This window comes from Volvox carteri (assembly GCF_000143455.1).
Source record: "Volvox carteri f. nagariensis unplaced genomic scaffold VOLCAscaffold_100, whole genome shotgun sequence".
Lineage (NCBI taxonomy): Eukaryota > Viridiplantae > Chlorophyta > Chlorophyceae > Chlamydomonadales > Volvocaceae > Volvox > Volvox carteri.
This window is the reverse complement of record NW_003307643.1, coordinates 150667-162771: the sequence shown is the minus strand read 5'-3', so window position 1 is coordinate 162771 and position 12105 is coordinate 150667. Positions and strand designations below refer to the sequence as shown.

The window sequence follows — 12105 nt, the reverse complement described above, 5'->3', positions numbered from 1 at the left end:
GCTGGTGGAGGAGCGTGAGAAACGCTCAGCCGCGTATGCCACGCACCACCACCACCATCCACCACCACCAGGCGAACAGTCTACGTTAGTAGCTACCTGCTAAGTGATTGACTTTATTGAATAAAGTCCGTACAGTACATATTATGGTTTAATTTTAATTTTGGTATAACCATAAGCCAAGAGCTCTGAACAACCCCAAGCTGCTAGCTTAACAAATCTCACAGCGCATGCTGTGAGATTCCCGAAAGGGAAACTACGTTGCTTTTTAACGTACAACTAATAGACCTGCGGCCTCAGACACGTACCCCCCCCCCCAAAACACACACACCCATTTGTGAATAACAAACCCGCAGGCGCACTTGCATGCCGCCACACCACACCACACCACACCAATGCACGTGATGCCCTGATGACTACCTCGGGGTCGTACACACGCGGGTTCTTTCTCCTCCTCCTCACCCCCACCCCCACCCCCACCATCACCACCCGGTCCCAATGTTCAGGACGCCGGTCTGGTTCCCCTCCCTGGCCTGCTCCGCATCAAGTGGCCTAACGACATCTACTCGGGGGATCTGAAGGTGGCGGGGGCGCTCATACACACCACATGGCAGGGCGGATGGTGGGTTGGGGGGGGGGAGAGGCCGGTGGACGAGGGGGAGCGGATGGGAAGGGGGAGACATGGAAAAACACCGAAAAAAGGGAGTCTTGGAATTGCAAGGGAGGGATCTTTTCGAAGGGCAGGATGATAATGAGGAGGAGGAGTGGATGGGGGTGGAGGAGGTGGGTGAAGGGCAGGGATGGTTAGTGGTTAGTTGCTGGGTAGCGGTGTGGGCTGGAGGGCCGGATTCGTGGGTGCATGGGGGTGGGTAGGGGTAGTATTCCTCGCCTCTCCCTCGACCCGTTGTAAGACACTCAGACACACGGACAGGTAGGGTACTCCTCGCACCTCGCTCTCCCTTCCCCGCAATGCCCCGGGGGGCTCTCTTGGACACCCGCGTTCACGTTCCCCCACCCCCGGTGGTTCGACTTACCACCACCACCACCACCACTGCCCCCCGTGTCTCACTGTCCAACTCCCCTCACGGACCCCTACGTACGTACGACCCTATGTACGACGTTCCTTCGCCGGCCCCGCCCGTCATCGGCCCACCGTCCTTCCAGCTTCAACGTCATTACGGGCATTGGCCTCAACGTCAATAACCGAACTCCAACCACCTGCTTGGACGAGCTTCTGGAGCGGGCAGCGGCAGAGCGGTCGGCGGGAGAACAAGGTGGGGCCGCGGGGGCCGCTGCATCGGAGCTGTCTGTACGTCCGTCTGTCTCACGAGAGGCGGTGCTGACGGGTATACTTGCCGCTCTGGAGGAAGTGTACGACGTAAGCGATAGCGGCAGGAGTGGGGCAATGGGAGGGGCATGAGAAGGGAACAAGAACGGGGGAGGTGGGGGAAGGGAGCAGCAGCAGCAGCAGCGGCAGCAGCGGCGGCAGCAGCGGCGGCAGCAGGGGCAGCGGCGCGAGGCGGTAGTCATATGCACAGTCGACAATACAAGTGTTGCGACGTACAAAGCAAGGAGAGGGAAGGAAGGAGAGGGAAGGAAGGAGAGGGAGGGAAGGGGAGGGAGGGTTTGGACAGAGACAGGGGGGTGGGGTAGCAGTAGCGGTAGGGGGGTGAGGGTAGGGGTAGGGGAGGGGAGTAGGGGCAGGGGTAGGGGGGTAGGGGTAGGGGGTTGGCGGCAGCAACAGGAAGGGGTTGGCGCCAGGGATGATCAGCCAGTCGCAGGAACGCGGAGCGACATTGGGGGCGGAGGCAGGTGCACCCACAATGTCTTTCACTTACATGTTGTACAATTGTAGTACGTTACGTGTACAAATGTGATATGGGTTGCCCATCGCGTTCTAGTCCTGATATGTTATTATTACTTGTCTCTCTCCTTGATATCCTCTTTTCCTTCTCTACTACATTTCTTATAACACCGTACTTCATGAGCCCATTTCCCCGCGGCCTGCACTCCATCATCGTCAGATCTTCGAGGAGCACGGGTTCGCCCCCCTGGAGGCCGAGTACCTGACCAACTGGCTGCACACTGGCCAGGTGTGTGTATGTATGTATGTATGTATGTATGTATGTATGTATGTACGTATGTATGTATGTGGGGTTACGTTGGGTATGTCGAAGGGGGCGCCAGGGAGTGTAGCCCCGGGGGCCCGGAGGGGTGTGAAGATTACGGCAAACCCTGGACGATACACACGGACACGGAAGCCGAAGCCGGGAGGGAGAGCGAGCGGAAGGGAGGGAGGGAGGGATATTCTCCGCAAACGGGCGACGAGGAATGCATGGTTGGAAATCACCACAGCTTACGCCCCTTCGCCGTCATCATATCACCTGTCTGCTTGGCTTTTCCCTGAGAGCCTCAATGGATTCTCACTTCTCCCCCGCGCCCGTTGACTCGTCTCCGCTTTCCAGCCAGCTTTGTGCACTTTTTACACTTTTCCGCTGAGTTTTCTGTCCCCCTCTGTCCCCCTCGCCGTGTCATCTCGCCTTGCTGTTCTACACCTCCCTCCCGGCGCGCTCCTCCCCCGGTCTGGGGTGCTGTCGGGTGCTGTTTGACCCCGGGGGCTAATATTGATGTTGACCGCTGAGTAGGTGTTGGACTTTGACAACTCGGAGCCGCCCGCGACAAGTCCATCTTCCTCCGCGACCACCACCACCACCACTACCACCACCACTACCACCCCTTCTACCACCGGCAGGAGCACTGGCACCGGCGGGGGCGGTGCGGTTACACGGCTGATCATCCGCGGCTTGTCCCCCTCGGGCTTCCTGCTGGCTGAGGATGTCGAGGGCGGTGCTGGTGTTGCTGGTGCTGATGGTGGTGGTGGTTGTGGTGGTGGCGCCCGTTACGAACTGACACCCGACGGTAATAGTTTGGACATGATGAAGGGCCTTATTCGTAGGAAAGTGCAGTGATGGCACTGGTTGCTGTGGGTGTTGTTGCAGCGGGGGAGCCCCCCCATACCCCCGGGGGGGGGGAATACACCCCCCCGGGGTTGGTATCCTGGAGGGCTTCTTATTATCACGGGATCCCGAGAACCACCGATCGGTTCTTTTCCGAAAAAGACGTGACACAACACCGGGGTAGGGTGGCATCGGAAGGTGAGTCGGCACGTGAGGGAGTGGTGCGCCAAGCAGCGTAGTACACCGCATGCGGGATGAAGTACAAGCATGCAGCAGTGGTGCAGGGGTACGGGTGCAGGGGTGTTTCGCTCTTTCGACCCTTCGAAAAGAGAACCTTTTGCATTTGCAATATTCGAAGATTTAGGGAGTTTTGCTCTGTGTTTATACGAGTTTTTTTTCCTGTTTTGAGACCTTGGTGCGTGTAACAAGAAATACGTTGAAGCGGCCTTAAAAAGAAAGTGAAGGCGGTGAGTGAGAGTAGCCATCCCGGGGCGTGGGTGCTCGCCCACGGATGGATCGGACACCGGACACTACTCTTGGGGAGATTTACAGCTGGGCGGCTGAAGGCGGGGTTTGCCGTGCTGAGAGGGGTTGAGGTCCCCTACTCGGACAGGGAATGAGCCCCCCTCTGGCGAACCTGATTGACACCTCGCAGTGCTTGGGAGATAGGCCGATCAGTTATGGGGTCTGGTCAATGGTCTGGTCAGTGGTCTGGTCAATGGTCTGGTCAATGGTCTGGTCAATGGTCTGGTCAATGGTCTGGTCAATGGTCTGGTCAATGGTCTGGTCAATGGTCTGGTCAATGGTCTGGTCAATGGTCTGGTCAATGGTCTGGTCAATGGTCTGGTCAATCAGGTCGGGTTGTAGCAAACATGCTTCTGTGACATACATACATAACACATATACAGCATATCATCAGTGTCCGTAAGGTGGTTGACTGGACATTCCGTCACTCGTGCTCCATTCTGTTGACTATTGAGGTCCATCCATATGCTATGAAGTGCGGGAATGCGGCTATGCTAATATGTCATTGCATTTGCCCAAGGCAAGCAAAGGAGGCACGGTTCGGCCTATCGACCGAGTCTGCTTTGTTGTATTTCGGCCAGGACTTCCCTTATGTCTTCACGGGGCTATTCGCTATGTTGACCAGACAACTGCCCGCTGTATCATGTTATCATGTATATCAGTAATGGTTTACCCCTGAAAGCACTGATCGAATTGCGCGCCTTCGTGTTGTATGGAAATGCCATGCCCCCTGCTATTTACTCCTTCAGTCGTCCAACTTCTTCAGCTGATTGTAACAACCATTGCTTGCTTGAGGCGTCTTTTGGGGTTTGTCTTCCCTTTTAAGGCTTGAGGCTTAGGCACGGCTCAGCTCAGGGAACCAGATTTGACAGACAGCTGCTGGTCCGCTTTGTTCGCCATGCTTGGCTTTAGCTTTTCCTTTTAAAACTGTGTGTGTGTGTGCGTGTGTGAGGGGAGAGGGGTGTAGGATAAACTCCCGCTGTCATTTAGGGCTCACTCTTTCCCTGTGCTGTACGGCTCACTCGTACGGGCCCTTACGGGCTTCTTAAGACAGAATCCAGAAGAACACAATTCAATCAGGATAAATAAAACGTACTGGCCTGATAAGCAATGCTTAGGGAGGGTAGCGAGGGTCGCGGAAGAGAATGGCCGCCATCTGGATGGCCACCGTGGCGGCCAGTTTGGACCACAAGGCCCCCGGGGTCCTAGGCAGCGAAGCAACCCCCCTCTCCCAGGCATTAAGACCCTGACGTGGGCGGTAAGCCGTGGGCCCCTCTCGCCCCTAACCGCCTCATAACCGGAAATCTATCGTGGATACCTCGACCCGCCGCTCCTTCTCACTAATCCTGCGTGGCGCCGAATCCAGGCCACGAACTGTGTGCGGTGTCATGAGTCCCCTCAAGAAACAGCTGCGTGAAGCACCCGCCGGCAGAGCTGCGCTATCCGGCTGAGGTTTCCCGGAGAGCTTTGGGCACGCGGCTGAGGCGACATACATTCTTATACGGCACGCGGCTGGCAGAGGTTAAGGCCTGACTTCTGCTCCCGGCCGACACGGGTTCAAATCCGCCTGCCGGTTCCTCGGGTGTTTGAGGAGTGTTGAAATGGGAGGTGGCCCCCCCATCATATGGACGATGTAGGTCGTGATAAAATCAACTTGCGAGCTAACCATGAACTAAGTTGATGCGCCGTTGATCCGCTAGATTTGGTTGGATGCTGGTGGTGAGTTGCCGAACCCAACGAATACATTCTGAAGTCGGATGGGGTGACGGATTAGGGTGCCCCTCTAGCAGGGGAGAGCAGGGACTGCCCCGGGAAAGGGGGCCGCTGGCGAAGTTAACCACCCTGTAACAACATACTCCCGCATAGGCCGTTTTCAGGCTGGGTCCCGTCAAAAGCGCAGTACAGTTCATCAGTTGTTCGTTGTTCGTCATCTTAAAAGTCGTTATGAGCGGCCCGGCAGCAATCAGGCCCTGTATGCGTGTCAGGTGGATTTTGAGAAAGCCTTTGATAGAGTGCCCCGGGCAAGCCTGTGGCAGCGTCTTGAGGAGAGGGGTGTGCATGGACCCATGTTGACGGCCCTTAAAGCCAGCTACGAACGTGTTCTCCAACGGGTCAAGGTTAACGGTCGCCTAGGGTCCATCTTTGCCTCTCTGCAGGGCGTGAAGCAGGGGTGTCCCATGAGTCCCAATTTGTTCGGGTTCTTCATTGAGGTTATTGCCGACTACCTTGAAGCGAGGGATGGTATGGACGAATGGTTCAACACACGTGCACACGAATGTCCTGTCATTAATGATCGTCGGTTGCCTCTGTTGTTCTATGCAGACGACCTTACTTTGTTCGCGACCTCGTTGGCACGCCTCCAGTTCTCGCTTAAGCTGCTTATTGAGTTCTGTGCTGCTTTTGGTATGCGCTGCAACGTTCGGAAATGTGAGGCCCTTGTTGTGGCTGCTCCCGTTGATGTCGTTAAGAGGGCGTTTGAGGGGGTGAGGCTCATGCTTCCTCTCCGTACTGATGGGTCGCTTTGGCACCCACCCATGGTTGGTAGTTTACTTGTTCCTAGTCCTATTAACTGGTGTGGTCGCGTTAGGTACTTGGGTCTCTATTGGGGCCCTGCGTCCCCGTTTGCGAGTTGTGTCAACGAACTTTTGGAAGCAGGGCGACGGGCTATGTTCGGTCTAAGTAATCGGTTGGATGAGAACAGGGTGTGGGCTCCTGCCGTTCGGCTTCAAGCGTTCGACACCCAGGTCCGTTCGGTTCTCTGTTATGGTGCTGAGGTCTGGGGTCCTGATAGGATTGTCTCCGTCCTGCGGTTAGGTAAAGGTGTTTTACCCGCTGGTAAGTCATATTTTGATTTGGCTTTGGAAGATGGTATGGTCCAGGTCCAGCGTGACTTCTGTTTACGTTGTGCTGGGCTCAAGCAGGTACCTTACAAGCTGTTGTACAGGGAGCTGTCTCAGTTGCCTTTGCAGTACTTTTGGTTACGCCTTGCGTTGTGTTTCTGGAATAAGATAGTCAAGTCCCGTGGGTCGGTCTATCATGACGTGTTAGTAGATGATCTCCGTCTGGCTCTTCTGTCTGATCTCAAAGTGGATTGCTGGTCGTCTAAAGTGCTCATCATTTTGCGTTGGTTGGGCATGAGTGGCCGGCGTGTGACTCCGTTTCTCAGAAGGTAGATGTATACTCGTCTCAGTTGATTCGAGTGGGTGAGGTTCTGGAGAGGTTATCTGCGTTCCTTTTAAGTGACTGGGATCAGTTCAGCCAAGGGGGTGATCCGCGTGTGTTCCAAGGTAAAGGGGTTTCGCTTTGCAGGTATCATAACTGGATGGGCTCCCCTTCACCAGCAAGAGAGGGCTCCGATCCCACAGGCTATTTGCGTGTTTATTTGCCGGTCAACCAGTTGCGTATGGTTGCCAAATTCCGTCTTTGTTGTTGGCCTTTGGAGGTCAACAAAGGACACCATAGGCCGAGAGAGTGCCGTACGTGTCAGGTCTGTACGTCGGGTAAGGTTGAGGATGAATATCATGTGCTCATGGAGTGTGAGGCGTATACTGAGTTGCGTAATAGGTTTCTGATTAACGTTGAAGATACTGATATGCGCAAGGTATTTCTTAATACCAATCCGAGGAAAATCGCTACTTTCCTTACTGAGGTTTTTGATGAGCGTCAACAGCGTGCTCTGGAGCCTCACGGCTCGTGAGGGCACCCGCCGCGTCGGCGGCGGAAATACTGTAACCACAATACAATACAATACAATAGGCACCCAGCGTGAAGAAAAATCTTTCAGGTGTCAAAGATTTAGGGTACGTCTTTCGGCGTTTTGGCGTGACGGAGTCGTCCTTCCGGTTCTTGCTAACTTATAGATCAATGAAATGCTCCAGCCATCCATGTTTGGGCAAACTTCTGGCGGGAGGAAATAGCCGAGGGTTCCATGTCTATACGAAGGAAGATAGCCACACTGCATATGGGCCTTAATTGTAACTAGATAATGTACAGTGGCGCCAGGAAGCCGTGCGCAACAAGCTGTTATGGTTGGCGCTGTCCTCTGTCAAGGTCCTCCTAGATGGATGGATAGGATGGAATAGCCCCTAACAAGTTAATCAGGGAGCCCTGCCGATCGATGCATGCACCTAGAAGCATATTTTATCAACGTGATTGCTGGAAATAACGGATGCTAAAGATAACTCGGCGCGAGCTGAGCACGTTACACCCACGGCCTAAACGCTTGTAAACAATGTGGACGAGGCTTCATAGTTGAGCTCCTTGGGCCGTTGATGGCTTAAGCGCTTAAAAATTCGATTGTTACAGTGGACCCCGAAGCGCTTGACCCTTGTTAGTTGGAACGTCGAATGTTGATTGCAACGGACAACCTATTACCGAACAAACGAGGGTGCCAACCCGATGTGCGGACACGATGCCCGACGTCCTGCCGGGTTGCCAAAATCTGAATTAGCTAAAGCCAGTCTCAGATGCAGAAAGCTCCTTACATGGCGCCAATTGAACTTGATGGGGTGTTAAAATCAAGCTAGCTAGGTTTGAAGTGCTTGACGTTTCGAGGACAGAACCGAGTAAATTTTGACGCTTTCTTCAGGAAATCCAATTAATTTATCAATGCTAGTTCACGGGCCATGCATGTCGCGAATAGTACCTCCAAGTCGGCTGGTCGCTTGCACCGCAAAGACGAAAAAGCCTGGCGGCAAACCCACCGGAAAGGGCTTCGGAACGCCATCATCTTGCGCATCGCCAGCACCCCAGAAGCAACGCGGATCTGAGCTGCGAATACTCGATGACTTACAGCCGGTGCTTGTCGTTCCCGAATCTGAAATCGATGATAATACGTTTCAATCCTGTCTATTCTATATGAACAAGACGGAAGAGCTATGTGGGCGACTACCGAAGCTGCTAGACCACGAATGGGCTGAGGCGACGGCCCATCGCATCCAGGACTGCGTGTCCCAACCGGTCCTGCTGACCTCACCAACTCACACAACGTCAATTCACATACTCATGGTGAAGCATGACGACTGCTACAACCCAGCGCTTGTCGCCGCTGTCTGGGACCGCGTACAGCCGGATGCCGTGGCTCTCGACGTGCAGCCCCAATATCCCAAGTCCTTCACGCGCATGGCGAAAGCAATGTACCCTGGACTCATGGACAAGCTCCTGTCCACTCCCCTGACTTCCTTGTCCGGCGCCTTGGACCATGCCGACGACTTTGACCGGTACGGCAGTAAGGCCCCAACAGGGCCCAGCTCCAACACCATTATCTTCTGCGTGCGCGCCACCAGCTGGTTCCTTTCCCACCCCTTTCATACACCTGGATCTTTCTCCTTCCGCTCTCACCGTGTTGACGACTGATCGCGCTGCCCCCTCCATCTCCCCCATGCTATTCCCTCTTGCTCCATCTGCTGCTCGCTCCCTCAGCCTGCGTTGGCATCACGCGCTTCTGCAGGTGGTTGGCCAGGGCGCCAGCCCCATCCTCATCTCCCAGGCCGCCCTCTTCAACGTGTTTGCTAACCGAGACTTGCACCTCACTGAGGCCATTGCTGTGGCGCATCTCGCCGTGCAAGGACCTGCGGCAGGGGCAGTGCCAGCAGCAGCAGCAGCAGCAGCAGCAGCTGCTGCTGCTGCTCCAGGGAGGGGAGCAGCAGCCGGCGGCCCGGGGCCCGGGACCGGCAACCGCAGCGGCCCCGTTCACGTTCACGGGATAGACGTGGAGGTGAGGACCATGTCGATGTAGGTGCAGCTAGCGGAGGGAAGCTTTGGAGGGCACATCATGTGCGACATCCATGCACATGAGGTCCGCTAGGGGGGTGTTCCCCCTAGCAGGGGGCATCAGAGGAAATCTGATAGAGGGAAAGAGCGGGATGACTTATTGCCGGTGAAAGTTGACTTTGCGACGAGTTGGCTTTCCACCTGGTATTTTTATAGTGGAATATTGATGGATTGATGGAATCATTATGTGCACATGTGTGCATATCCCGTGCACATGCCGACCGTTTACTACACCAGCATGATCATCACCCCGACATCAGCAACCCCGCAATCTTCCCCTTGCTTCCCTGTCCGGGTGCTTTGAGGTGCCTTCAGGACGCGATCATGCTCCAGGCGTTGGGTGAGGATGATTTCTGGACCGACGAAGACAGTGCGGCGTACAGACGAACGCTCCTGCAGGTCGCGGATCCAAAATTGAGGTCCGCGGTTAGCACGTGGCTGCAGGTCAGAGCGATGTCTGCGACTGTGACTCTCTTCGTCCCTCTCTTTTTTTGTCTGTCCCCTTCTGTCTATCGTGCGCCTGTCCATCGTGCGCCCCCCGCGGTGTCCGTCGTATACGTGCCCCGTTATGTGTCCCTTTCTTTTCTTTGATTGCTCACCACTCGTTCTTACCCTCTGTCGCGCTCTCCCTTTCCCCCTTTCCTAAGCAGCACTTTTTCCTTGCCAGCAGACATTCACTCGCTCGTGGTTCGCCTTTTCCCCCTTGCCTTCCTAACTTCCTGCCTTGCTTTCCGTGCCCGATCCGTGTGGACCTCCTGAGCTGTGCTGTCGTCGCCACCTCGTTTGGGGCTGTCCTCTGAACGTCATCGGAGCAGTTCCTCTCAGCTGAATCCCATCTGGTCTCCCTAGGACCTACCTAGGACTTTGTTTCGTAATCCTGTTTAGGATCCGTTTAGTATCCGTTCTAGGTCTTTGGAAAAAGGAAAAACCTGCTTCAAACTCTTTTCTAGCGCCCACGCCCTTCAGTGACCCTCCTGGCTCCTGTTCTGGGTTGGCGTGGCTGCCGCTACTGCAACTGCTACTATTGCTGCTACTGCAACTGCTGCTGCTACTGCTTCTACTGCTGCCACTGCTACTACTGCTGCCACTGCTTCTACTGCTGCCACTGCTACTACTGCTGCCACTGCTTCTACTGCTGCTACTGCTACTACTGCTGCCACTGCTTCTACTGCTGCCACTGCTACTACTGCTGCCACTGCTACTACTGCTGCCACTGCTTCTACTGCTGCCACTGCTTCTACTGCTGCCACTGCTACTACTGCTACTACTGCTGCCACTGCTACTACTGCTGCCAAATGCTACTACTGCTGCCACTGCTACTACTGCTGCCACTGCTACTACTGCTGCCACTGCTACTACTGCTGCCACTGCTTCTACTGCTGCCACTGCTACTACTGCTGCTACTGCTACTACTGCTGCCACTGCTACTACTGCTGCACTGCTACTACTGCTGCCACTGCTACTACTGCTGCTACTGCTACTACTGCTGCTACTGCTACTACTGCTGCCACTGCTACTACTGCTGCTACTGCTACTACTGCTGCCACTGCTACTACTGCTGCTACTGCTACTACTGCTGCTACTGCTACTACTGCTGCTGCTTCACCACCACCCGCATGGGACATACTCCGCACAGGGCATCCCTGTGGGTACTTCTACATCCGTCCCCCGACAGCGTTTCGTGTTGAGCCGGTTGGAGCAGGCGCTCAGTCGGCAGCAGCTGGAGGAATCTTTTGTGAGCGCAGCAGCTGGTCGGGTGGGGGGAGGGGGTGCTAGGGTTACCGGGCTGCAGGCGGCCGGGTAATGGACGGCCGGGCCGGGTGGGTAGCATGGATGGATGGATGGATGCTGCTGCTGCTGCTGCTCCCGTTCAGACGCGAGGTGCAGGAATGCGCGCACTGGAGGGTTGGGCGACGTGGGACTCGAACGGCCGTTCGGCCTTGTGTTCGTTCTTGTGTGCCCTCTCACGGCCCCCACGTGCTGCAGGTGGCTCACGAGGCCCACTGTATCGCCCACTCTGAACCGCGAGTACGCGAGCACCTGCGGCTGCAGGGGCTGCAGACAGCACATCACCTGGCTCGCCTGCGGGACATCGCCTCGGGTCGACTGGGTGGTCGCAGGTGCAACCGGATCCTGGCGGTCATGAGCGCAGAGCATGCCTTGAGGCTTCGGCGGCTGGCGGAGGCGCCGGGGGAGGCCGTCGGCCCTGCTCTTGTTGGAGGCACTGGATGAGAACAGGCTTCACACCGCCACCTTGTCCACGGAGGCCTCCGTATGTAGATCACAGAATCACAGACAGATCATTGCCAGGCCAAATGTGTGTAGGCGGCATTACGGTAACCGACAGACCGTCCTATGGAACACACCCAATAGTAGGTTTTGGCCTCGGTAGGGTTACCAGGCTTTACCCTATACCGATGGGTCACCCTACCGTTAGGCTACCGGCTACCGTACCAATCGGTTACCGGCCGGGGGACAAAACTCGGTTGACCGTAATTGATTGTAATGGAAGGTGCTTAACCATGCATAAGAAGTGCCTTGTCTACACCTGGTTCAGTGAGGCGAGCGACCAGACCTGGATGCTGAGCTGCTGCGTGCTGCTGTGCTGCTGTGCTGGCTGGCTGGTCAGCGCGCAGCACGTCAAGGGGCCCCGCCGTGTAGGATTGCCCCCCGCCGTGTGGCTGTGTGGCCTCGGCTGTAACGACCAAACAGGATATCTCGCCCCGCTAAAGCGTAATATCGAAAGTCGTTACTAACGAATGTTAGTAACATTCCATATTGTATGGCATTTCGCCTGTAACTGACGGAATTATTCGGATGAGCACAAACAAGTTTGGCTGCGTTCCATGGACAG

General features: G+C 55.6%; 2 protein-coding genes across 2 annotated transcripts in view; both read left to right on the top strand.

Moving 5' to 3' along the window:
• Positions 1–2966, top strand: part of VOLCADRAFT_120018 (uncharacterized protein) — a gene marked incomplete at both ends in the record, with an annotated part of 4277 nt that extends 1311 nt beyond the window's left edge. The window contains 5 exons of the mRNA XM_002958630.1: positions 504–619; positions 1162–1271; positions 1329–1375; positions 2022–2090; positions 2643–2966. Of these exons, the coding sequence (XP_002958676.1) occupies positions 504–619; positions 1162–1271; positions 1329–1375; positions 2022–2090; positions 2643–2966 (666 nt within the window). The remainder of the gene's footprint in view (positions 1–503; positions 620–1161; positions 1272–1328; positions 1376–2021; positions 2091–2642) is intronic.
• Positions 2967–8336: 5370 nt separating this feature from the next.
• On the top strand, positions 8337–11483 carry VOLCADRAFT_99961 (uncharacterized protein; the record flags this gene model as incomplete). The annotated part of the gene is made up of 5 exons (XM_002958629.1): positions 8337–8698; positions 8901–9063; positions 9567–9695; positions 10927–11007; positions 11238–11483. The coding sequence occupies 5 exons, from the start codon at positions 8337–8339 to the stop codon at positions 11481–11483; spliced, it is 981 nt and encodes a 326-aa protein (XP_002958675.1).
• Between the last annotated feature and the right edge of the window lie 622 nt (positions 11484–12105).